This window comes from Podarcis tiliguerta, assembly GCF_965153285.1.
Source record: "Podarcis tiliguerta genome assembly, chromosome: 13".
Lineage (NCBI taxonomy): Eukaryota > Metazoa > Chordata > Lepidosauria > Squamata > Lacertidae > Podarcis > Podarcis tiliguerta.
In genome coordinates this window covers 10,016,908-10,044,041 of record NC_139546.1, presented here as the reverse complement: position 1 = coordinate 10,044,041, position 27,134 = coordinate 10,016,908, and the positions used below count along the sequence as shown (strand labels likewise).

The following is a 27,134-nucleotide window of genomic DNA, read 5'->3' as shown; positions in this document are numbered from 1 at the left end:
TCAGTTTACTGTTGAGCCAGCTGTGCCATCGTGGTGGGTTGTCTATGTAACTCTCAGTTCCTTGATTTAAAAAACCCCACACTGGGTTTCTGAGCAAGAGCAACACACTTCAAAACGGGGCTGCAATGAAGGAAACAGGGTAATATAATGTACCTGAGAGCACTTTCCTGTTACTCAGTGGGAAATGAAACGGCTTCTTAGGAACTGTTCCAAATGTGTGCTGATGATTTGGGACATTGCAAACCTGGAATCTGTAACACACCCAGTGTACTTTTCCAGCTGCCACCATAGGTCTAATTCACACAGCCTTGGATACTTGCCTGCCTAAAACATGATACATCTCTGGTCACTTGCAGAAAGCAAACAGCACCAAAAAATAAGGCACACGATTCTGAAATTTGGAAAAGCCAAACCTGAAGGGACAAGACTTTCTTAGGCCTGTTCACCCCTACAGATCCTCTTGAGGACCAGCTAAACTTTAGCTGCTGAAATTCAGTTGTGGGCTTGTTTTAAATTCTGGACTTGAAATGTATTTATTGTATTCTGACCTATCTGTGTTTTGCTTTTATAACTTCTGCAAACCACTTGGGGATTTCATGACATTGCCAAAAATGTTAAGCGGTATGCATCTTCTGAACGAATGAACAAACGATTAAATAAATAACAACCTTGAGCTCCCCAAGACTTGGAGACATGTTCACCCCCCCCCGCGCCCCCAAGACAGCACTTTGGACAAAGGAGGCTTAAGAGTGCGGCTCGTTGTTTATTTATTTGCTAATTTGCTCAGAGAGATGTACAGTTTAGTTTTTTTTCTAGTTCACAGTGTCTGCCAAGAACCTTCATCTTACCCTGCTGAGGTGTCAAAACATACCAGTGGCTGGGCTTCATCAAATCAAGCAAAAACATGAACACAGAAACACCCCTCACCCTCAGGAAGCCATTTTACCATGAGGGCAGAGCTATGGTTCCACTTAAGGAATTCGTAACTGCAAGCAGGGCTTTTTTTCAGCTGGGACTCTATGGTGGGTGCCATTGCCGTTCTAAGAGAAAGAGGGGGAGCCATTCATGGCGAGTTCTGCTACCTCTTTTTCTAGAAAAAATAGCACTGACTGCAAGTGATCAAAAAAGGAGGTAGAACCTCAAAACGGTGAATAGGAAACTTTAACGCAAGGTTTAAAACGCTTGTTGTGTTTCAGGTTACACCTTCAGGGGAAAATGAGGCATTTTTTTTTGGAGCATTGCAACAGCAGCAGCAACATGACTCTGGCTGAAACACACTGGATATTTTACACCTTGCATTAAAGTTTCCTGCGCATGGCAACATTATTTTGAGGTTATGCCTTCTCCCTCCCCCACTTGTGTCCTGATGATTTGGAGGGTTAGTGGTACCAGTTTCGAAGCGCTCTCATCTCTTGCAGGTAAAGACATGGTTTTCTCTCCCTCTAGGGTTGAGCTAATAACAGAGTTTTTGCAAGTTATAGCAAAAGCTGGCTGTCGATAGTGCTGATTACCCATCCCACTGAAACAATATATTTTTTAAATAAATAACCACTTCCACACACACCGTCTCTCAATTTCATTTTTTTTTAACAAAGGAAAATATTACTGAAATTACAGAAGACTTGTGCTCTTAATTCTTTTATTTTATCTTAAAGATGGGCATCTCACCTAAATCCACTGGGCTGGATGGGAGAGAATAGCAACTGTGCAAGAATACTGTAAAGCAATCTGTAAAGTACAGTGGTGCCCCGCAAGACGAATGCCTCGCAAGACGAAAAACTCGCTAGACGAAAGAGTTTTCCGTTTTTTGAGTCGTTCCGCAAGACAAATTTCCCTATGGGCTTGCTTCGCAAGACGTTTCGTCTTGCGAGTTCTTGCGAGTTTGTTTCCTTTTTCTTAAAGCCGCTAAGCTGCTAAGCCATTAATAGCCGCTAAGCCGCTAATAGCCGTGCTTCGCAAGACAAAAAAGCTGCAAGACGAAGAGACTCACTGAACGGATTAATTTCGTCTTGCGAGGCACCACTGTAATGACATGAAGTCAGGCTCATATCATGGTTAAAGGAGACATGCCAATTTCTCCCAGAATACTGGGTCTTTGACTACCTTTCGATTCATGGGAATCCCAGATTGCTATTAAGAAAGCAAATAAGCAGATCTTCACTGCAAACCCACCCCTGATTTACATCAGTGTAACTACAGGAATTTCAGTTTGCTGAAGGTGCTAAGACTTCTTTGTTAAAAATCGCCAATCCAATTTCCAGAATTGCAGCCTACGGAGTTCCTTTTGGAGAAAGAATTGCTGTTAAAAGTCAGGCAGTCCGGGAGGTAATTACGCTTATTGAGATCTCCGGAAGGAAAAAGATATACGAGCGTTTAGGTGACTGGTGAAAAGGGTAAATTTCAGTTGAGCAACGTGTCTGGGAGTGCAAATATAATTTGTCCAAACTTGTCCAATACACGCAAGCAAGGCTTAAGATTTGGGTTGAAAGATAATAGACAGGGAGATAATTGCTTAGGAGGAACTGCCCTGGTTACAATGCTAATTTCACACTGATCTGTCCACACGGATCCCTCTGCCAAGCACCCACCCAAAGTCAAGAGCTTCTCAGAGCCTGGTCAGGTTTTGGAAGCCCTCGTAAGTGAAAGGCGGGAGGTTGGGTAAGCATGCCGCTGTTTTCGGCAGGCATGCAAGGTGGTTGACGTCACAGGAAGTCGGGTCCTGTTCGCTGGTGAAGAAAACGCCATCCGGGGAGTAGATGGAGGGATCGTCATCAAAATAGTTGTAGGGCCTCAGGAGGAAGCCAACTGCATTCCCAAGCGTCACTGTGTTGGGGACGTCCTCCGCGTGTGGTATGTGCAAGAAGCCCGTAGTAATCCAGGCAACAAGGTCCTGGGGAGGGAGAAAACATTGGCTCATGACATCTGCTAAGAGGAAAGGGGGCAGCAGTGATGCAGGGCAGTCACACATACATGATAATAATACAGTGGTACCTCGGGCGGCGCTGTGGGTTAAAGCACAGAGCCTAGGGCTTGCCGATCAGAAGGTCGGCGGTTCGAATCCCCGCGACGGGGTGAGCTTCCGTTGCTGGGTCCTTGCTCTTGCCAACCTAGCAGTTCAAAAGTACGTCAAAGTGCAAGTAGATAAATAGGTACCACTCCTGCGGGAAGGTAAACGGTGTTTCTGTGTGCTGCTCTGGTTTGCCAGAAGCGGCTTAATCATGCTGGCCACATGACCCGGAAGCTGTACACCGGCTCCCTCAGCCAGTAAAGTGAGATGTGCGCCACAACCCCAGAGTCAGCCACGAATGGACCCAATGGTCAGGGGTCCCTTTACCTTTACCTTTACCTCGGGTTACATACGCTTCAGGTTACAGACTCCTCTAACCCAGAAATAGTACCTCGAGTTAAGAACTTTGCTTCAGGATGAGAACAGAAATCGTGCTCCGGTGGCGCGGCGGTAGCAGGAGGATCCATTAGCTAAAGTGGTGCTTCAGGTTAAGAACCGTTTCAGGTTAAGAACGGACCTCCAGAATGAATTAAGTACTTAACCCAAGGTACCACTGTAATAAATCATAATAAATTTTATTTATACCCAACCCTCCCTGGCCAGAGCCGGGCTCAGGGCGGCTAACACCAGTAAAATTACAGTAAAAACATAATGGGGGGGGGGGCAATTTAAAGTACAGGTTAAAATGCAATTTAAAATGCAGCCTCGTTTTAAAAGTAGCCCATAGAGCAAAACCATAAGGGGAGGGAAACATAAGGGTCAGACTGAGTCCAAACCAAAGGCCAGGCGGAACAGCTCTGTCTTGCAGGCCCTGCGGAAAGATGTCAAGTCCCGCAGGGCCCTAGTGTCTTGTGACAAAGCGTTCCACCAAGTCAGGGCCAGTACTGAAAAGGCCCTGGCCCTAGTTGAGACCAATCTAACCACCTTGCGACCTGGGACCTCCAAAATGTTGATACAGCTGAGGGCACATTTACGCCACTTCCGCTGCAATGGCTTCCCCCAAAGAATGCTGGGAACTGTAGCTTGCCCCTCACAGAACTACAGTTCCCAGAATCCTTAGCAAACTACAGTTCCTAGGATTCTTTGGTGGGGCAAGCTCTGGCTGTTAAAGTGCTATAAAGAGTGTTTTAAACATGTGAACTCAGTCTATGCTGAAACTCAAAAGAAGACATTTTTCAACATGCGTTCATGGGTTCAAAGACAGATCTCTGAAGTTTGGGGGCAGACTGGTGGTGGATGGAAAATAGCTGATGTGGATCAATGAGCAATTATTAGCAAAAGCTGGAAAATTCTTTGCTCCAACTGTCTGACGTGCACCCGTAACCTGGGAGTGGGGTAGACTCTATGTCTGGAGCCAATTTGTGAAAGCAGCTTTTGACAAATGGCTTCTATTTCGTGAGGGATGAACTGGGATTTTGTGGTGGCTGCTTGCCTGCTTGTACTCCCACAATAATCTGCTCAACGTGTAGGTTTGTAAATAAACACAAAAGGGAGGAATTCGATGCAGAGCCTAAGATCATAGAATCATAGAGTTGGAAGAGACCACAAGGGCCATCGAGTCCAACCCCCTGCCAAGCAGGAAACACCATCAGAGCACTCCTGACATATGGTTGTCAAGCCTCTGCTTAAAGACCTCCAAAGAAGGAGACTCCACCACACTCCCTGGCAGCAAATTCCACTGTCGAACAGCTCTTACTGTCAGGAGGTTCTTCCTAATGTTTAGGTGGAATCTTCTTTCTTGTAGTTTGGATCCATTGCAAACATTTTTGCATTTCACCAGCACAATGATTTTTCCATGGGCAACAGGACATTATCTCCCCTGTGCTTGCTCCAAAATCTGTTCTCCCAACTGTCTGGAAGAGATTCAGGGATGATTTGGGGCATGTGTGGTATGAAAGTCCCATTGCAGGCGTTGGTCTGTTCACGCCATAATTTAATTGAAGGCTCAAGGCACAACCCAAACTGACCAAGTTAAGCTTGCAGGGCCAAACACTTTCAACTCAGGAAGCCAAAGATGGGATGAGATTGCTGAGAGATGGACAAAATCCGGAAGGAAATGTCACAAGATGCCTATTGGGAAGATCTCAAAACACAGAAACCGCAGTGCGAAGTCCGCTCCACTTCCCAGTGGGGAGGAGTTGCGGCGGACCACATGGCCACCCACTCCCCTCCGGGGGCGGGGGACAAAGTCCCGCGTCGCCCGGAGGTTCCCAGCTGTGTCATTCGTCTGCCAGCCAATCCGGAGGCTGGGGGGGCGTGGCCGGGCCCCATTTAAACTGAGGCATGAGCCAGTCAGCTTCCTCTTGGCTCACTTCCTTGATCTCTTGCATACAAATTCCCAGAGCCTTAAAGGTCTCTGACCTGAAGACACACAGTTACCCTTTAACCCATAGCCTGCCTCCTGGTGTGCTCCCTGCCCTGATGGGCAGTCAGAGGCTTCAGGAGACGGAGCCCATGAGGGTCCAGATTCTGCCTCTGTTGTTGTTGTTGTTAAAATTTGTTGTGGATGGTAAGGTAAAAGGTAAAGGGGCCCCTGACCATTAGGTCCAGTCGTGGCCGACTCTGGGATTGCGGCGCTCATCTCGCTTTATTGGCAGACGGAGCTGGCGTACAACTTCTGGGTCATGTGGCCAGCATGACTAAGCCGCTTCTGGCGAACCAGAGCAGCACATAGAAACACCGTTTACCTTCCCACTGGAGTGGTACCTATTTATCTACTTGCACTTTGATGTGCTTTTGAACTGCTAGGTTGGCAGGAGCAGGGATCGAGCAACGGGAGCTCACCCCGTCGCGGGGATTCGAACCGCCGACCTTCTGATCAGCAAGTCCTAGGCTCTGTGGTTTAACCCACAGCGCCAACCGTGTCCCTTGTTCTTGAATAGGATGTCTCTATTTTCATCGGATAAATGTTGGAGGGTACGCACTTACCAGCGCCAAGAAATTTGGTGAGTTAAATGGATTTGGGCCACACAGCCAGCAAATCCGTTCTCCCGCCTTTCCGGGCAGCTTTCAAAATGCAAGAACAACCACAGGAGGGAAAGCGCTTGCTGTTTACAGTCATTTCCTTTGACAGAAATGCAACCGAGAATTCCAGGCCAAGAATTCTAGAACATTCAGCTGTTGGGTTGATTTGGCTGGGCTTATGCCTCAAATCCCACAGAGAACGGTCAAGCGGCCTGTTCTTCCATTTATGTGAGAGTTCAATGAACATTAACATCAAGACGACACACCAAAAACATTATTATTAGCCGCACATTAATCATTTCTTTCCTAAGAGATGGCAACTGTGCTTAGGAGGATGTGTGCGACACATGGAAAACATTGCTCCGACTCACAATTTTTTGCATTCCACACAAGACAAAAAGCCTTATGGCGGTTTCTAATCCTGCATTTGCTGATGCAGTTTTAATGAGGAAGCAATGAGGTATTCATTAGCAGGCAGCCTGGGGAGTCATTAACTCTTCTGAGAACACCAGTTCTCCGCCAGTCAATTATTTTACCCAGTCTTGGAATCAGAAAAGAGAGAAAATCCAGCTAATATATTGGGAGGTACTGGCAGTAAGGTAAAGGTAAAAAGGTAAAGGACCCCTGGACAGTTAAGTGCAGTCAAAGGCGACTCTGGAGATCAGAAGGTCGGCAGTTCGAATCCCCACAATGGGGTGAGCTCCCGTTGCTCAGTCCCAGCTCCTGCCAACCTAGCAGTTTGAAAGCATGAAGTGCAAGTAGATAAATAGGTACCGCTCTGGTGGGAAGGTAAATGGCGTTTCCGTGCGCTGCTCTGGTTCACCAGAAGCGGCTTAGTGATGCTGGCCACATGACCCGGAAGCTGTACGCCGGCTCCCTCGGCCAATAAAGCGAGATGAGCGCTGCAACCCCAGAGTCAGCCACGACTGGACCTAATGGTCAGGGGTCCCTTTACCTTTACATTAACTTTACCCATTCCGTTGTCCATGTTCCTGCCATTCACATTTCCCCCTCTTTATAAGCTACTAATGCTGTGACGCCATGCCAACATATTTTCATTTGTGTACTTTTGTTAACACTCAAGCTCATTTGCAGACATCCCTCTTCAGGAATAGCAGTATACAGCACCAACAGGAAATGTGGGGTCTGTAAAAAGGGACAAGCTTCTCCCCCTTCTTTCCCCCTTAGTGTAAGTTAGTTGTAAAGGTAAAAAGGTAAAGGACCCCTGGACAGTTAAGTCCAGTCAAAAGCGACTCTGGGGTTGTGGTGCTCATCTTGCTTTCAGGCCAAGGGAGCCAGCGTTTGTCCACAGACAGCTTTCTGGGTCATGTGGCCAGCACGGCTAAACTGCTTGTGGCACAACGGGAAGCCAAAGCGCATGGAAATGCCATTTACCTTCCCGCTACAATGGTACCTATTTATCTACTTGCACTGGCATGCTTTCGACCTGCTAGGTTGGCAGGAGCTGGGACAGAGCAACGGGAGCTCACCCTGTCGTGGAATTCGAACTGCTGACCTTCTGATCGGCAAAACCAAGAGGCTCAGTGGTTCATAGTAGGATAGGTTCAAGCATACCAGCTGCTGATTCTCTCTTGCAAATGCTGCCTCCGATCCCTCCGTCTATGTGAACTAGCAAACCCAGGTTCAGAAACCCCCCGATTTGCTTCAAATGTGTGTTTCCACTTCGAAGACGTGTGAAAGATGCATTGAAACCTATTCCCCTTTATATCCTGCTTGAGAAGCCAATAGCAACCAAGGGTCACATGATAAGAGAAACAGGTGTGTAATAGATTTGTCGAGCGTCTAGTTTCTGGTTTGAGTCCACATCCTGCCCAATTCCACGGAAGTTGTACAGATTACCAGAAGCTTCGGCAGAGAGTGTCAACTCACCTCATTGACAATCGTCTCATTGTCTATGAAGTCCGCAAAGGCAACTGAAGGAGTCCAGGGGTCATTCTGGTTATAGATGCTGGTGCTATACGGTTCCTCTTCCTTGCGCTTGGTGACAGCCAGCTTATACCTGAAAAGCAGAGTAGCAAAGAAAAAAGCAGCAGCAGCAGCAGCAACAACAACAGAAAACAAAATGAAGCATCGCTGAAGCTGAACGGTATCCCCATTTTCCTACAGATGAGGCCCAGCATCATGCTATGGCGCTTTGTCTTTGCTCGTGGCTGACCACAACTGACAAGATAATGGAAGCTCTCCTGAAATTGGGACATGGGATGCTTGCCGACAGGTGAGGTGGCTCCTTACTGCTCTTCCAAAGCAGAAATGCAATTGATTTCCCACACTATCAGGGGTTTTGTGTGCTTCGAGTGGGCCATTTGAAACTTGCAACCACTACAGCCTTTGTGTGGCTGGGTGCCAATTTATGATCCTAATTTTTTTAAAAATAAATAAATCAGAATTTTAATTACTGCTAAACACTTCCCCAGCAAATACGTTTTTTAAATGAAATATATACAGTGGTACCTGAGTTTTCAAACATCTCCGGTGACAAACATTTTGGTTTTCAAATGCCGTAAACCTGGAACTTTGGTTTCTGAATGTGCCTTGGAAGTTGAACATGAAACTCCGCATTGAGTTTTCCGTTTTGAGGCTTCCGTACTGAGTTTTTGGTTTTTGAACGTTTCGGAACTCGAATGGTCTTCCAGAACAGATTACATTCGAAAACTGAGTTGCCACTGCAGATACTTCTACAATGCCTTAATGGTGTTATAAAGTCTGCCTGTCTATCTAAAATATATTTCTGGTCAGCATCCTTTTAGCAACATGGTTGATGACAGTGACAAGAAAATGTCACTGTTGCAAGTTGCAAGTTGCAAAGGGAATAAAAAATGTGTGCTGAGCTATGATAGGTTTATTTTCCGAGTTATGTCATTGCCCATGTCAAAGCCCTAAAACAACAAAAGTAAAGGTAAAGGGACCCCTGACCATTAGATCCAGTCGTGACCGACTCTGGGGTTGCGGCACTCATCTCGCTTTATTGGCCGAGGGAGCCGGCGTACAGCTTCCGGGTCGTGTGGCCAGCATGACTAAGCCGCTTCTGGCAAACCAGAGCAGCGCACGGAAACGCCGTTTACCTTCCCGCCAGAGTGGTACCTATTTATCTACTTGCACTTTGACGTGCTTTCAAACTGCTAGGTTGGCAGGAGCAGGGACCGAGCAACTGGAGCTCACCCCGTCGCGGGGATTCGAACTGGCGACCTTCTGATTGGCAAGTCCTAGGCTCTGTGGTTTAACCCACAGCGCCACCCGCGTCCCTAAAACAACAAAAGAATAGTGCTAAAGGCATCTACATTTGTGGAGATTGTGATGCCATTCCAGAAAAAGTTGGACTTTCTGTGGTTTGAGAAAAGATGGAGGAACCATGGGGAAAAGACAGGAAGAGAATTCCTGGATGATGGGCCTGTGATGTCACATAAGACGCAATCACACTACCTGCCCCAGCTGATAGCTCTCTCCATTGGATCCGTCTCTGGAAGGTGGTCCCCAAAAAAGCTGATGGGCTGGATCCGATAGCCACGATTATGGCCCCATTTGTTCTTGCTTTCTGATGCAAAATAGATGTATCTTGGCATGTCGTCGTGTAAGCGAAAGGCAGCCTTGTCTTCCGTATCTAAGACTTTCTTCACCAGTTTCATCCGGTTGATCTCGTGTTCCGGGCTCCAAGGGACCTTGACTTTTTCAAAAGTCATGTCGTTGGCTACCAAGGAATTCTGAACACCTAGAAAGAGGGGTGGCGAGGGTAGAACGGTAGTGAAAAATTATATTCTCAAGATCCTTTGTATATGTCAATACTGGTGGAGCCATTCGGCTGAGACCCTACCTGCCCGCAGACTGTCTGTCCAGAGTGGTGCATGCTCTGGTTATCTCCCGCTTGGACTACTGCAATGCGCTCTACGTGGGGCTACCTTTGAAGGTGACTCGGAAACTACAACTAATACAGAATATAGCAGCTAGACTGGCGACCGAGAGCAACTGCCAGGACCATATAACACCGATCCTAAAGGATCACTGGCTCCCAGTACATTTCAAAGGACAATTCAAAGTGTTGGTGCTCACCTTTAAAGCTCTAAACAGGTTTGGCCCTGTATACCTGAAGGAGTATTCCCACGCTTATAGTTGAGATCCAGCTCTGAGGGCCTTCTGGAGGTTCCCTCACTGCGAGACATGAAGCTACAGGGAACTAGGCAGAGGGCCTTCTCGGTAGTGGCACCCTCCCTGTGGAATGCCCTCTCATCAGATGTCAAGAAGGTAAAGAACCACACAACTTTTAGCAGACATCTGAAGGCAGCCCTGTCTTGGGAAGATTTTAATGTTTGATATCTTTTTTAAAAAAATATGTGCTGGACGCTGCCCAGCCAGATGGGAAGGGTTTAAATAATAAAATCATTGTTTATTATAGGCATGCAGAAACAGTGGAGAGACAAGCCTAATGTGTTGGATTTATCATCATGTATGGATTACAAGCTCAGCAAGAGGAAAAAAATTAACTAGAATAACTGCAGACTTAAAATCTAAGCTTTACAGTGAGGGAGGGTGAGTGACTGGAACAAGAGAGCATGAGTGGCAGCTTGTAAAATGCCATCAAACCCCTGCAAGGTGCCAATCAAACCCAGGAGTCCCATGGAAACACAGTCAAAAACAATATTTTAGATGGATTCTGGAAATCCAGACACAGGTTGTTCTTATCACAAAGGGCAATGAAGCAGTATACAGATGTGGTTGCTCCAATGGTGCCCTCTCCTGGCAGAAACTTTGCCACTCAGTTCACAGAGATCTAGTAGCAATGTCAGCAAATTCCATCAAGAAAGGGGAACAGAAAGTCACCCAATTTGCGTACTTTTCCGAGGTCAGTAGTAGTAGTAGAAGAAGAAGAAGAAGAAGAAGAAGAAGAAGAAGAAGAGTTTGGATTTGATATCCCGCCTTTCACTCGCTTTAAGGAGTCTCAAAGCGGCTAACATTCTCCTTTCCCTTCCTCCCCTACAACAAACACTCTGTGGGGTGAGTGGGGCTGAGAGACTTCAAAGAAGTGTGACTGGCCCAAGGTCTCCCAGCAGCTGCATGTGGAGGAGCGGAGATACGAACCCGGTTCCCCAGATTAGGAGTCTACCGCTCTTAACCACTACACCACACTGGCTCTCAGTGTAGAAACCGTGCAAGCAAATACAAGTGGCATTTATTTTTCCCAGCCTGCAAATATTACACAAGTGGTTATTTCCTGCATGGCTTTGACATTTCCCTCAATGCATTGAGATTAACTGTGCAATTAATTACTTAATTAACTGCATGTGTTTTGGCCATAGCAGATAGCCAGATGAATAGCTAAGGTTTCAGCGGAAGCTGAACTGTAGCAGAAGGGAAACGGTGCTTGTTGCAACAAACCCGACACAGGGTGGAAATTGCAGCCCCCCTGGCATCCCTAGGTTGGGGGGTGGGAAGAGTGAGAAAGCACCCAGGGGCAAGAAGCAGGGCTGCCAACAAGGGCAGAAGACAGAGCAAAAGTGCCGTGATCAAAGTCGACCTTACCTCCCACATCCAAGTCCACTTTGTAGTTGATGAAATGAGTGTGGATCGTTCCGAGTGTGTGCTCTGCCACTCTGTTGCCATAGTCCAGCCCATCACCATAGAGGAAAGATGATGTGATATACCCACTGGCTCTGACTTTGCTTTCAATAGCACCGTTTGGATGGAAAATGAAGTCCCAGATGTAGTCATAGTTCCCCATAGTAGATACAGAACGAAAGACCAGCGCAGAGGCAGGCAACCCCCCGTAATAGAGAGACTGGAGGTTGGAGTAGTGTCGCCGGAAGGGGGCCTCCACATTCTGCTCAAAAACGCAGATGGAGTTCTTCTGCACCTCTGGAGTCACGCTCTCAATTAAATAAGCGGCGTCAAGGTAAGTGGCAGAGTAAGGGCAATCAACACCGCGGACGAGGGAATAAGAATACCTCCCCATGGCAAAATTGACATCCATATATCGGGTGGACATCCCACCGGGGCAGTTGGAACCGTAGACAGACATGGCGTCCTGCACACTGAGTTGATAGACAATCCTTTGGCCCTTAAATCGGACGTCATAGAGACTGGGTCCTCTGTTCACGTCCATCCTGAAAGCAAAACTCCAGGATAGGGAAATGACCTGGTTGTTCCTTACACTATAGCGTGGTCCGCAGGGCTCATAGTGCAAAGGACCAAATCCCAGAGAGGGGACCCTTCGGCCTATCGAAGCAAACCCCCCGTCGGAGGAGACTCTCTCGACTTTGGCCACTTTCACACGATTCGCTTTGAATTCCTTTTCCAGCTCCTGCAAACCATCATAATACTGACCGTTATAAAAGACTTTTGGCACGCTCCAGTGAGAGATGTTGAGGCTGCTGTGGTTTAGCAACAGCTCAAATCCCACCGGGTGCAGGAAGAAGCCCTTGATGTTCTGAAACAGGGTAAACCAGGTGGCGCGATCTCCGGACTGGAACCCCCGGGGGGCTGAGGTGAGGGCCGCAAAGTCGCTCCCGTTGTGACCAAACACCTGTTCGAAGAAAGTGGCAGCTTCGAGCAGCTTCCCTCCCAGTAGAAATTCCCTAATTTGTTCGTATTCGTTCCCCATCGCAGTTCGCCCGTGGTAAGATAACTTGGCTCTATATTTCTCCGCCGTCACATCCCGATGATACATTGGCGCCGGGAGCGGGCCCACCACGTACTCTGTGATGTTTGGTTCTGCCTGGTTTCCAAAGTACACCACAGCCAGGGCCTGGCGAATAGGCTTCGGCCCTCCATGATCAAGGAATTTCAGCACTTGCTCCTTTCTGGGCACCTCCACATCCAAGTAGTAAACACAATTATCAGAAGAGTTGGCGTGATAAGCATCCACCAAGGGTAGCCCCAGGTGAGACTGCAGGTATTTCAGCACCACTGCCATCTCTTCTGTGGACAGGTCAGCAAATACCAGGCTCTGGTCATCGTGCTTTCCGTTCAGGGAATCCTGAGACCCTGTAGGACAGCGAACAAGGGTCTCCCTCCTGGTCAGCAACACGCACACCAAGGCAAAAATGGTAACCAGAGCGAGCAGCAGGAGAACGAGCAGGGCTTTCGGGCTCATCGCGGCAAAGGAATGCTTCAAAGCCCCGTCCGGTTGCTCTCACCAAGTCCGTCCCAGTGACCGCTCATTTGGCTGCTGGGCCAACGCAGCTGGGAAAATGACTCAATCCAGGAAATGCTAGATGATTAGGTAGAGGCCAAAAGGAAGAGGCCTGAAGTACGTGAGTAACAAACAAAACAAGGACCACCCTATCAGAACAGCTGGTTCATCACAGAGTAGATCTATTACGCAGTCGGAGATGTGAACACCAGAGAGTGAGACATCTGGGGACTCTCTGTGGCAGTGAGTCTGCCACTGGTCCACTGGCCTGAGGGTGCCTTCATAGAGAGCATGGCCGATCACCTCGTCACTCCCATTATCGGAAGGTCCCAGAACTGACTGTTATGTTGGTTATTCTAGTTCAGAGGTCCTTATTTCTTCCCGCCCAGACATATAAATGGGCTTGATTTTCATACTCTTGGAAACCAGCCTTCGCTTCAGCAGCAGGGAGGGTGTGTATGTGTGTTTGTGTGTCTCGTTCAGTTATTAAAAAGGAGAGGAGAGCAGCGAAGAATGAAATCCCACCTGGAATTTGAACCCGAGGCTCCTTCCAGATGTCATGAATTGCATGCCCGATGCTATTGGGGGCAGTTAAACATGATTGCACTTTTAATATGATTTGTGCCCGCTAAAAATTTGGGGTGGTTAGTGCAAGAGCACCTTGGCAATGCGCTGAAATGTGTCCTCCACATTCTTCCTGCTGGTGTCAAGACCCTGCCATTCCTGTGGGGTTTTGTGTGGACATAAGGGATAGATTAGCCCAGCAATCTCAGCCTGAACATCAAAACTTACATATGTGTAAAAATGAAAATATAGCGGTATTGTGTCACAACACAACTAGGATGCGGGTGGCATTGTGGTCTAAACCACTGAGCCTCTTGGGCTTGCCGATCAGAAGGTCGGCAGTTCGAATCCCACGACGGGGTGAGCTCCGGTTGCTCTGTCCCAGCTCCTGCCAACCTAGCAGGTCGAAAGCACGCCAGTGCAAGTAGATAAATAGGTACCACTGTGGTGGGAAGGTAAACGGCATTTCAGTGCGCTCTGGCTTCCATCATGGTGTTCCGTTGCGCCAGAAGCGGTTTAGTCATGCTGGCCAAATGACCCAGAAAGCTGTCTGTGGACAAATGCCAGCTCCCTCGGCCTGAAAGCGAGATGAGCGCCGCAACCCCATAGTCGCCTTTGACTGAACTGTACAGGGGTCCTTTACAACTAACTTACACTTAGGGGAAAAGAAGGGGGAGAAGCTTGTCCCTTTTTACAAACCCAACATTTCCTGTTGGTGCTGTATACTGCTATTCCTGAGGGGGGTGTCTGTCTGCAAATGAGCATGCGGGTTAACAAAAGTACACAAATGAAAATATGTTGGCATGGTGTCATAACGTAAGTAGCTCATAAAGAGGGGGAAATGAGAATGGCAGGAACATGGACAACGGAATGGGTAAAGTTAATGTAAAGATAAAGGTAAAGGGACCCCAGACCATTAGGTCCAGTCGTGGCTGACTCTGGGGTTGCGGCGCTCATCTCACTTTATTGGCCGAGGGAGCCAGCGTACAGCTTCCAGGTCATGTGGCCAGCATGACTAAGCCGCTTCTGGCAAACCAGAGCAGCACACAGAAACGCCGTTTACCTTCCCGCCAGAGTGGTACCTATTTATCTACTTGCACTTTGACATGCTTTCGAACTGCTAGGTTGGCAGGAGCAGGGACTGAGCAACGGGAGCTCACCCCGTCACGGGGATTCAAACCGCTGACCTTCTAATCGGCAAGTCCTAGACTCTGTGGTTTAACCTACAGCGCCACCCGCATCCCTATTGAGACTTAGGGTAGTGATAAAGTGGGATATCAAATCCAAATTCTTCTTCTTCTTCCTTTGAACAACTTGCCAGTTTTGTTCCCCTTTGGGTGAAATGGATTTGCTGATGTGACTGAACAGAGCCCCCGAAAATAGCAGTAGCCCTCCTAACAAAATCAGAACAACACATTTCCAGGTGACAGGAAGCCATGCCGTGCAGAACACCAAGAAAGTTCAACCAAACTGCAGCTGCCCTTTGCGGAAAAGCTTGAGATAAGCCTGGGGGGAGATGTAGATGACAGATGTGCTGGTCAGCAACTGCTATGGGTTGAAGAAGTAAACCCAGGAGTCAAGTTGCAAAGTGCCTAGGGAGGTCAACAAGGTGGATGAACAGCTTTTAGGCTGGGACTGGGAAGTTTCTGGCGTTGCAGTCAGGCAATTTTAGGTTCTGGATGCAATGGAACCCTCCTCTTGAGATGGTAATACATACGGCTTCAGAATGTGGTAAGCCAAGCTCATTCTGTTGAGTTGGAATCTGGCCCTGCCCTGAATGGAGCACTAGGAATTTTGCAGTTACTTGCAGAGTCGTGATGCTTTATGTGTCTAGGTGTGTGGGGCAGCAGTATGAAATGGGAAAGGTTAAGGGGCAGGGGCAGTGACGTAGCGTGGTGGTGGTGGGGCATAGGGGTAGTTGCCCCGGGTGCAAAATTGTTAGGGGTGCAAAATTGGCGCAACACCTGGTGCTGCCTCTGTTGAAAATGCTTTCTCCATGCGAGCCAGGAAGTGAACACTCCAAAGGGTCAAGTTCACTGCATGTACGGTGTTAAAAGAAAATACTATGAAGATGATGTATAGATGGTATTTGACTCCTGTAAAATTAGCAAAGATTTACCATAACAGTGATCATTTATGTTGGAAATGTAAAGAAAAGGAGGGTACTTTCTATCATATGTGGTGGGCATGACCCAAGGTGAAAGACTTCTGGGAGAAGATTTATAATGAATTGAAAAAAAATGTTGAAATATACATTTATTAAGAAACCAGAGGCCTTTCTTCTTGGAATAATAGGTTTGGAACTGCCCAAGAAAGATGTTAAATTGTTTTTGTATGCCACAACTGCGGCAAAAATTTTGTCAGCTAAGAACTGGAAATCACAAGAAGTCCCAACAAAAAAAGAAGGAAGCTATCTCTCCAGACAACGGAATGACTCTTATTTTCTTATCTCTGCAGCTACAATCTCTCCTGGGTGAACATGGACGCTGTTAGGCGGTTGAATGAGCATGTGTACTCTGTCTGTTTCCCTCCCGCAGCCCTGGCAACCCACATTATGCCACTGGGCAGGAGGCGAATTCACAGCAGCAGTTGGAGCTTGGGAAAGCACAGTCTATTTTGGAAGTCCAGACTCAGAGGTAGAGGTGTTCGTTTTCGGCTTGTTCACACTCTGGGGACCAGTGGAAGAAAACCTGCAGGAGTTAAAGCTGGACCTGTGCACAGACCAGGAGATAACCTGAATTACTGGCAGCTGGTTTAAGTGAGTCAGCCATGCTGGTCTTCAGTGTCTAAACATATCATTACAGTGGTGCCTTGCAAGACGAAAAGAATCCGTTCCGTGAGTCTCTTCGTCTAGCGGTTTTTTCGTCTTGCGAAGCAAACCCATTAGCGGATTAGCGGATTAGCGCTATTAGCGGTTTAGCGGCTATTAGCGGCTATTAAAGGCTTAAGGGATTAGCGGATTAGCTGCTAAAATGCTATTAGCAGCTTAGTGCCTTAGAAAAAGGGGGTGGGGAGCGGAAAAAAACCCCCCCAGGAATCGCAAGGCATTTTCGTCTTGCGAAGCAAGCCCATAGAGAAATTCGTCCTGCGAAGCACCTCCAAAACGGAAAACCCTTTCGTCTAGCGGGTTTTCCGTCTTGCGAGGCATTCGTTTTGCGGGGCACCACTGTAGTTAAAAACATGTCCAGGGGCCTAGATTTGCAGCTTGGATCAAGGCATAAATTAAAGTTGATGCAGGAAACAGTTTGAATGGAAAAAGCAGGAGTCCTTCCTTAAATGTTGGAGGGTATGTAAGCGCTGAATAAAGAGGTCCTGAGAACCACATTTGGCTGTCAGCCCTGAGACAGAAGACAGGCCTCATTCAGTTCAAGACAGCAAAATACATCAAAGTCTAACAATGGGTCCAAGAAAGGAACCTCTGGGGGGAAATTAGTTAATATATATTTTTTTAAAAAAATACATACACACAAAAAAGACAGTTAGAAACTGGGAATTTGAGGATGGGGAGGTACAAGCTACCCACGGTTTCTGAACACGTCAGCTGAGCAATAGCTATTGTGTTCAGATTTGAGGCACCACAATGTAAGGAGCCGGCGAACAAAACTGGAAACGATTCAGAGATCTGTGATCATAGTTAAAGCCAGCTCTAGATGAAAAAGCGGAATGAACTGCAAAACATGGAAATACAATTAAGGCACGCATCCAACAGACTGCAGGACTAGTTTTTTCTTTGTTTTTTTTTGAAGAGGTTCTTGGCTTTCCTTTTCTCAAAGCCCAGCAGGCCCACCTCACACTGGGAAAGGGAGATTTCAAAGGAGTTTGTAACGTGCCGTTGGTGGGTTGAGCGGAGGTCAACTATTTAAAGGGTGAAAAGTTAGAAAAACACCAGGCCAGCACAAGGATAAAGGCAGTGGCGTAGCGTGGGGGGTGCAGGGGGGGCCGGCCGCACCGGGCGCAACATCTGTGGGTTAGGGTTAGGGGGCGCAAATCCACAGGTTAGGGGGTGCAAATTACTTGCCTTGCCCCGGGTGCTGACAACCCACGCTACGCCACTGGATAAAGGGTGCCGTCACGGGAGCCGATTTTTGGGAGATCTCGCCCTAAATCAGCACCGATTCCAGCGCATGCAAGGAAGCCGCCTCAGGGACTTCTGCCACCTGAGGCGGTTTCCTCACACCGCCTAATGACTGAGCCGGCCCTGGTTTCCTGGATGCGTCAGGCGTGCGTTTGGTGTGGGTGTACTCAGCCAATGAAAGCTCAAAGGCTTCTCCTTAGAACTGACGTATCCTGTTATTTCCTGAGCAAGGGGCCCTTAGCACCTCTCGGGGCCTTTTGTCCTAGGGCAGCTTTCCAGGAAACAACCAGCAGGAAGGCTGCAATTTGGGAACCTTACCTCATTCCTAGAGCAATGGTACAAGGTCCCCCCCCCCCTCCCAATCGCCCCTGCCCTGGACAAGAACAAAACAATATATCCTCCAGAGTCTAGCCCCCCCAACTTGGTGGGGCCTAGATGTCAACATGTCGCCTTTGAGGAGGGGCGGCTGGCTGGGAGACTGCAGTCAAAGAGCCTCATGATGCTCCCAGCTGCAATGCGAGGCCTTTTTTGAACTCAAACATTGTAAAAAACAGTCTCCTGTCCCAAGCTGGTTGAGGTCTATGAGTGGACCTACCCATTGATCTGCAATTTCCAGCAATTGCGGGTTGGAAAATATTGGTGGTGCAAGATATTAGTGGCTGAACGATGTTCATCCATGAACCACATATATGGGGTCACCAATGCAGACCCTCCAAGCGCCCCGATTTTCCAGGGACAGCCCCGGAATTACAGAAGCCGCCCTGGTTTTTTATTTGATCCCGGAATGTCCTAGTTTTCCTTTTTTCCTTCAGAGAGCAATTTAAAGTGGTGCAAAATGCAAATCCTCTTCGCACTGAAAATAAAATCCCTGCCCCAAATGAAGGAAACTGTGACATACGAAATCGTAGAATCACAGAGTTGGAAGAGACCACAAGGGCCATCGAGTCCAACCCCCTGCCAAGCAGGAAACACCATCAGAGCACTTCTGACATACGGTTGTCAAGCCTCTGCTTAAAGACCTCCAAAGAAGGAGACTCCACCACACTCCTTGGCAGCAAATTCCACTGTCGAACAGCTCTTACTGTCAGGAATTTCTTCCTAATGTTTAGGTGGAATCTTCTTTCTTGTAGTTTGGATCCATTGCTCCGTGTCCGCTTCTCTGGAGCAGCAGAAAACAACCTTTCTCCCTCCTCTATGTGACATCCTTTTATATATTTGAACATGGCTATCATATCACCCCTTAACCTCCTCTTCTCCAGGCTAATAATTCTTCCTATAATTCTGAAGGAAAAGATCAACAAGCCACTTTGAATTCTTCAATTGGAATGTTTCAGCAGCCAGTCATTTCTTGGGAAACACAGCGAGTCTTTATTCCATTATTATAGAAGGAGCCCTACACTGTCTGCTCAGGAGTAAGCCTCACTGTATTCTGTGGAGCTTACTCCCAGGTAAGGTGTAAACTACAGCCTTACACTGCAATCCTAATTATTTTTACTCAGAACTAAGTCCAACTAATGGGATGCAGGTGGCGCTGTGATCTAAACCACAGAGCCTAGGGTTTGGCGATCAGAAGGTCGGCGGTTCGAATCCCCACGACGGAGTGAGCTCCCATTTCTCGGTCCCTGCTCCTGCTAACCTAGCAGTTCGAAAGCACACCAGTGCAAGTAGATAAATAGGTACCGCTCCGGCGGGAAGGTAAATGGTGTTTCCGTGCGCTGCTCTGGTTCACCAGAAGTGGCTTGGTCATGCTGGCCACATGACCCGGAAGCTGTCTGCGGACAAACGCCGGCTCCCTTGGCCTGTAGAGCAAGATGAACGCGCAACCCCAGAGTTGTCCGCGTCTGGACTTAATGCTCAGGGGTACCTTTACCTTTTAAGTCCCACTAAGTTCAATAGGATTTACTCTCTGGTATGTTCCTGATCATTCCCAGTTGTTTTTTTAATTATTATTATTATTCCTGCCTTTTTCCCTGACAGGAACTCAAGGCATTGTACAGTTAACTTTTCCCCCATTCCAATCATCTGTGGAAGGTGCTGCACATATTCCCTTCCCTCACACATTTTTTTTCCTTCACAACAACCCTGTGAGATAGGCTCGGTGGAGAAGTTGTAACAGGCTCAAAGCGACCAATGTAGGTGTGCATATGACGCACATGTGTGCACCAGGATCAAAGGCGGGAGATGCTTCCTGACGTAGAACAGAATCAGTGGCGTAGCGTGGGTTGTCAGCACCCGGGGCAAGGCAAGTAATTTGCACCCCCCCCCCCCGCTGCACTGTCCCTCCCCCAGATAGTCCCTCGCTCTCTCTCCGCACCGCACCGCACGCCTGGCACCCTCCCCTCCACAGTGGGCGGCGACCCGGATCAGATTCGCACAGCCAGCACTGCAGTGAGAGAGAGTGAGTGAGCCAGGTAGGGGCAGAGAGCTGCGAGTGCGAGCGCGCCCCCCCCAGATGTTGCGCCCGGTGCGGCCGGCACCCCCTGCACCCCCCACGCTACGCCACTGAAAAGAATGCCCTGTTTTCATCAGAGAAATGTTGGAGGGTATGATCTCAGCTCGAGGGCGATGGCAACCACATCTAGAACAGGCTGAAAACTATTATCTCTGAGCCTGTATCTAATTACAGCACCTATCAGGATTGCGTTTGTTCCTTGACCAGCAGCCCATTACTGATTCCAGATACTGGTTCTGCGCTTCCAGAGCCTCACCTAACTGGGATGGAAATGATAAATGGAGCTGGGCGACATCTGACTGGCACGACTAAATTCCAAATCCTTAGATACCTTTGCAGAGAGGCTTCAAGTACAGTGGTACCTCGGGTTACATACGCTTCAGGTTGCAGACTCCGCCAACCCAGAAACAGTACCTGGGGTTAAGAACTTTGCTTCAGGATGAGAACAGAAATCGGGCTCTGGCGGCGCGGGGGCAGCGGGAGGCCCCATTAGCTAAAGTGGTGCTTCAGGTTAAGAACAGTTTCAGGTTAAGAACGGACCTCCAAAACGAATTAAGTACTTAACCCGAGGTATCACTGTAGTGCAAATCCTGGCTGCTTCACACACATTCTGCAAAAGTATCACAGGAAAAATGGGGGCAAGGAGGGGGACCAGATCCACTGATCTGCCTTCTACTATATGGACAAGTTAAAATATAATGTTACGAAGTATTGAAAATTAGGCTTAAGTTGAACACTTGGGGGGGGGGGGACACCTTCTGTTATGTACTGAGTTGAATAGGATCCAAACCGCAGCAGTCTGATTGGTCCTAGAACAATGCAGCAGTATGATTGGTTGGCAGGAACCACCCAATCATGCTCCAGATAGAAGTGAATCCACAACCTGATTGGCTTACAGTAGAATTCCAGAATTAGCCAATCATGTGCAGCCCATTGTGTAAATAATGTATATAAAGCAGATACTTTGAGGGGACTTTCATTCATTCCTCCTCACCACTATGAGCTGAATAAAGAGCATGAAATCATTTTGCAACTCTGAGTATATTTCACCTTCATTCTTACGAACGCTTCTGCACCGAAAACAAGTTGATTGTGGAGATGGTTGAATGTCCATTGCTGGAAATTTCCCAGGCAAAGCTGGAAAGGAATCTGTTTATCCTTTAAGTACAGGGTGTCCTGCTCACAGCATCATTGGACTCCATACTGATCTGTCTTTATCTCAAGTCTATAGCTCATTCTGAATTCATTTGGAACGATCACTGCATGTTCCCCACAAACCTTTACCCTTCATCTGAGCTCTGCTTGACTTTTCACAAAGTCCCCATGCCTTTTGCTTTGCAGACACGCTGCCAGGGAAACCTAGGACCTATCCTCACCGCCTCAAAAATCAGCTTTTGTCCTGCCTTTTCCAGGTACAAACCACATCGACATCTCTGCTGCAGTGTTCATATAAGATAGGTAAAGGGACCCTGACCATTATGTTCAGTCGTGGCCGACTCTGGGGTTGCGGTGCTCATCTCGCTTTATTGGCCAAAAGAGCGGGCATACAGCTTCCGGGTCATGTGGCCAGCATGACTAAGCCGCTTCTGGCAAACCAGAGCAGCGCACGGAAACGCCGTTTACCTTCCCGCCGGAGCGGTACCTATTTATCTACTTGCACTTTGAGGTGCTTTTGAACTGCTAGGTTGGCAGGAGCAGGGACCGAGCAACGGGCGCTCACTCTGTCGCTGGGATTTGAACCGCCAACCTTCTGATCGGCAAGTCCTAGGCTCTGTGGTTTAACCCACAGCGCCACCTGCGTCCCATCACATAAGATATCCCGGAGCAAAAATCGCTTTTCTCCTAACCGGAAGTAACGCGAAAAGGTTTTCTGATACAATACCACGATGCTTTCCGCTGTAAGGTGTGTTTGGCATAAAACATTTATTCATTTGTCTTGGATCCTCTCTGCTTTTCATGCCCCAGCTCCTCAGAGGTACCCGTAACACAAACCCCATCCCTCTCCACCTCAACCTCTTTCTGCTGTTGCCCACTTCCAGCCCCAGCTCACTCATTGGTGGCGCTTATGGCCCAGAGCCCAGTGCTCTTCATTCCCAGAGGTGCCGAGGACAGTGGCCCAGCAGGGCAAGGAACTGGGCAGCTGAAAAGAGGGCGCTCCAGACAGCAGCAAGCAGCCACCACGGAAGAACACCACTGCCATCCTATTCCTGCCTTCTGGTTTTCGGCTGAGGCCTTTCCCTGCCCCATCACTACCAGGGATTTCTAAGCACTGACTCTCCCCAGGCCCGCGCCTGGCCTTGGGGCAAGTGAGCAAGGGGCACAGGCAGGGAGGACCCCATTTGTATGGGACCCAATCCCTTTGCATTCAATAGGGCTTACTTCTGAGGAGGCCGAAGCAGGTCAGCAAGGCCACTCGGAAGGGTATCTCCTGCCTCAAAAGGAATCCATTCATTTGTAAATCTGCAACAGGAAGCCTTGCTCACTAGCCACTAGGTGGCACTGCCTACAAAGCAACAAAAGCTGCAGTGTTCCCATCCTTCATCCATAAGGAGGAGATGATAAGGAAGCCTGCTTCAGAAGATGGGAGGGCTGCGCCCCTGGGCAACTGATCTGCAGCACAGCTGATAGTTCAACAGCACAGGCCACCGGGTCTATTATCTTAGCCTCGCAAAATAAACACCAAGAGGCCACCTCTGGAAGTTGAGAGTTGGGGTGGGGCGAGGACTTTGGACAATCTTTCTAGTATATACATGAGCCAGTATCTTGGCAGAACAGGAAAATATACCAATGACTCTCCCCTCCACCCTGCATCCCCACTCCTGGCAGATTCAGTGCAAGGGACAGAGACATTATTGAGTTCTCCGTGGTTCAGAGGACCCATTGATGCATTTGTCGGAAAGGACAGAGAGTCCGCTGACAGGCAAGCACAAGGAAAACTAATACAGTGGTACCTCTGGTTATGTACTTAATTCGTTTCAGAGGTCTGTTCTTAACCTGAAGCACCACTTTAGCTAATGGGGCCTCCTGCTGCTGCCGCGCCGCCGGAGCACGATTTCTGTTCTCATCCTGAAGCAAAGTTTTTAACCGGAGGTACTATTTCTAGGTTAGTGGAGTCTGTAACCTGAAGTGTATGTTACCTGAAGTGTATGTAACCCGAGGTACCACTGTATTAAGACTAAAATTAAGAGAGGAAGGCTGACTTGCTTGGTCAGTGCTCTCCTTTTGAGTAGCAGTCTTGGTCTTCTCCTACTAGGTGCAAACGGCAGTAGGAGTTGGAAGGGACCCCAAGGGACATCTAGTCCAACCCCCTCAATGCAGGGATCTTTTGCCCGATGTGGGCTTTGAACCCACGACTCTGAGATTAAGAGTCTGATGCTCTACCGGCTGAGCTATCCCAGGGTGATGCATTCGAGCCTCCATCATAGACCAAGAACTACCCCACAGCAAGAACGGGACATTGCAGCAAGACACAGAGACTGCTCCAGGAGTGTGAAGGTGAAAAAATGCACACACTTACCACCAACGTCCAGGTCCACCTTGTAGCCGACAAAGTGGGTGTGGATGTTCCCCAGAGTGTGGTCCCCAACCCGGTTCCCATAATCCAGCCCGTCGCCGTAGAGGAAAGATGAGCTGATATAACCGGAGGCTCGGACTTTGCTTTCAATGGCCCCGTTGGTGTGGAAGACGAAATCCCAGATGTAGTCATAGTTGCCTATGCTCGAAACCGAGCGGAAGACCAGCGCGGTGGCAGGCAGCCCCCCATAGAAGACGGAACGGAGGTGGGAGTAATGGCGCCGGAGCGGAGCGCCCAGGTCCTGCTCAAACACACACAGGGCGTCGCGGGTGACCAGGGGCTTTTCCGCTTGAGCTAGGGAGCGGACGTCAAGGTAGGTCGCAGAATAAGGACAGTCGACACCTCGAACCAAGGGGAAGGTGAGCCTCCCAATGCCAAAGCTCCCGTCCATGTAGCGGATCGACATCCCCCCAGGGCTGTTGGACCCGTAGACCGACATGGTGTCCTGCACACTGAGCTCGTAGGTGACCCTTTGGCCTTTGAACCGGATGTCAAAGAGACGTGGTCCCCTGCTCACGTCCATCCTGAAGGCGAAACTCCAGAAGGAGGAAAGGACTTGGTTGCCCCTCACGCTGTAACGTGGCCCCTGAGGCTCGTAATTCACAGGGCCCGGCCCGGCGGGGGAAGCCTTAGGCTTCAACGAAGCAAAACCTCCTTCAGCCGGGACCTTCTGCACCTTCTCCACTTGCAGACGTCCCTCAGCAAATTCTCTCTCCAGCTCTGCCAAGTCCCGGAAATACCGGCCGCCGTAAAACACTTTCTTCACGGCCCAGAGGGAGAGGTCAGGGCTACTGTGATCCAGAAGCACCTCCAACCCAACTGGGTGTAAGAAGTAGCCAGTGACGTTCTGGAAGAGGACGAGCCAAGTTGAGCGATCTCCGGACTTCAGTCCCCGCGGAGAGGTTGTCATGGCGGCGAGGTTGGTCCCGTCGTAGTCCAAGACCTGCTGCATGAAACTCGGAGCTGTGGGGAAAGCCACCCCATGCAGAAAGCGGGCCATCTGCTTGTATTCGGCATCCAGCGGGGGCCTGCGATAATAAGGCAGCAGCCCTCCATATTTCTGCACCGTCACATCCTGGTGGTAGGTCGGATCTGGGAGAGGCCCCACCACATACTCGGTCACATTTGGAACGGGCTGGTTTCCAAAATACACCACAGCCACAGCCTGCCTAGGAGGACGGATTCCTCCGTGATCCAGGAACGCGAGGGACTCCGCTTTGGGTGGCAACTGCACGTCAATGGAATAAATGCAGTTGTCAGAGGGTTTTGCCTGCGAAGCATCTTCCAAGCTTGCCCCAAGGTTAGACTTCAGGTACAGCGCCACACGGGCCATTTCCTCCTGCGACAGATCTGCAAACACTTGGCTGCAGTCGCTGCGAAGATGCTCCGGGAAGCTCTGCGACTGGTAAACGCACCAGGTGGCATTTTCGCCTCTGGTCAACAAGACGCAAACCAAGGCAAAAATCACAACCAAAGCCAGGAGGAGCATGAAGACAAGAGCTTTGCCGTTCATCTCTGCAGCAGCCGTGGAAGCTGCAAAGCATTGATGGAGCCCGGCAGTGGCGGTCGCAGCTCCAAGCAGCTCCTTTGAACTCTGACCAGCTGGATTAACAGAGCGTGGAGACAGAGGTGAGGCAGAGACAGAGGGAGGGGCTTGCAGAGGGTCAGCAAGAGGCAGAGGGCCCCGGGTTTCAACTTGTCTTGCAGAGATGCTCATCCAGAGGTAGAGGTATCCCAGGGATTTACAGCAGACGGTGACTCACTAGACAAATCACACGCCACTCACTCCTGGCTGCTCGTCGAGTCCAGCCAGCTTCCTGGGGAGTCTGCAAAGCCAGGGTCATCAGATACTTGCAGGTCTGGCAGGTTCGCCATGTTTTGTACACTAAGCAGCTGGCCCCCTCTTCCTTCCCAATGTAGCCTCTTAATGCTCAAAGTGCAAGTGTGTTTGCTCATCAAAACACTGATATCCTGCCTCTCACTCATTTACGAGATCCAAGGCAGGTAATGGCACGACCTGGGCGCAAGCTTACGAAAGAGTCCCAGAACGTTTAACAGGCCTTACTCCCCCAAGGGAGTGGGTTTAGGACAGCAGCCTAAAAACCCCGCTAATGCAAATATAAAACTGAGGTTTAAAAAACAGAAACACCGTCACAAACACTAACACAATAATAAAGCATGCCCTTGATCGGGCCTTTCCTTGCAAGATGCTATAATAAACACCAGGCCTGAATAAAAAGCGATGCATCTTGATCCATTTAAAAAAAAGGGTACATTTCTGCCAAGCAGACACTCATGTGAAGAATGCAAGGTCCCTCTCCCTCTCTGCATTTCACAAGGAATATCAGATCATGAGGAGAAGGTGTGTCCTGCTTTACAAAAGGAGAAAAGGGTGAGCAGCAAGCATCATCATGGCGAGGGACCTCTCTCGACCTTCTTGAGGCCTAAGTGTGCACACATAGCCACACACCTGCATTCCCATAGTGTTATGTACTGAGTTGAATAGGATCCAAAAGGCAGCAGTCTGATTGGTCCTAGAACAATAGGATTCAGAATGCAGCAGTCTGATTGGTCCTAGAACAATAGGGTCTATAATGCAGCAGTCTGATTGGTCCACAGGAGCCACCCAATCCAGCTCCAGGTGGAAGGGAATCCGCAACCTGATTAGCCTACAGGTGAATCCTAGAATTAGCCAATCACGGGGGGCCCATTGTGTTAATAATGTATAAAAAGCAGACATTCTGGGGGAACTTCCATTCCTCCTCACCACTATGAGCTGAATAAAGAGCATGAAATCCACTCTCGACTCCGAGTATATTTCACAGGGCTTCACCCTTTTCCTCAGGATGAAAGCCACAGGAATCGGAGTGGCTTTTGTTTGGTAGAATTTTCCCCATGTGTGGAGCATCCCACTTCTTTTACCGGCATTTCTAGGAAAAAAAGAGGGAACCCTAAGTGCCCCTAAACTGGAATTTGAAGCTGCAGCAGCGAAGAGGCTTCAAACAGCTTGCGCCTCTCTCTGTGCCTGGCCTGGCTGAGGAAAGGAAAACATAAACACAGCCAGCCAGGAGAAGCTCTGTGGGAATTTCCATGCCCGCTTCCAGCCTGTTCCCAATGTTGGTTTCCTGAAGCCTTGCTCCTGCCGTGAATGTGCCCTTTCTGTCTCCTTCCAAAGGCTGACCGTCATCCGCCCCAGATGGCCCCATGTGCCCCTGTTCCATCCTTGACCGCTGCCACTCCTCTTCCCAGTAAATTCTGTTAAGTGGTGCAGTCAGGCAATTGTAACAAGCAGGAGTCGTGTGGCACCTGAAAGACTAGCCCATTGAGGATGGCGTAAGAGTTTGGGGACCACTGCCC

At 48.9% G+C, this 27,134-nt stretch overlaps 1 protein-coding gene across 2 annotated transcripts; it reads right to left on the bottom strand.

Annotated features, from left to right (window-relative positions):
- Positions 1 to 750: 750 nt before the first annotated feature.
- Positions 751 to 25,897, bottom strand: LOC310661475 (amine oxidase [copper-containing] 2-like). 2 transcript variants are annotated; one of them, XM_083407644.1, is made up of 5 exons: positions 23,721 to 25,897; positions 9,413 to 9,698; positions 7,862 to 7,991; positions 2,184 to 2,890; positions 751 to 1,453 (listed from the first exon to the last, which is right to left on the bottom strand). In XM_083407644.1, the coding sequence occupies exons 1-4, from the start codon at positions 25,492 to 25,494 to the stop codon at positions 2,606 to 2,608; spliced, it is 2,475 nt and encodes an 824-aa protein (XP_083263770.1). In that variant the 5' UTR covers positions 25,495 to 25,897; the 3' UTR covers positions 751 to 1,453; positions 2,184 to 2,605. The 2 variants fall into 2 exon arrangements, with proteins under 2 accessions (XP_083263770.1, XP_083263771.1); XM_083407645.1 differs by lacking the exon at positions 23,721 to 25,897 and adding an exon at positions 11,504 to 13,698.
- Positions 25,898 to 27,134: the final 1,237 nt, after the last annotated feature.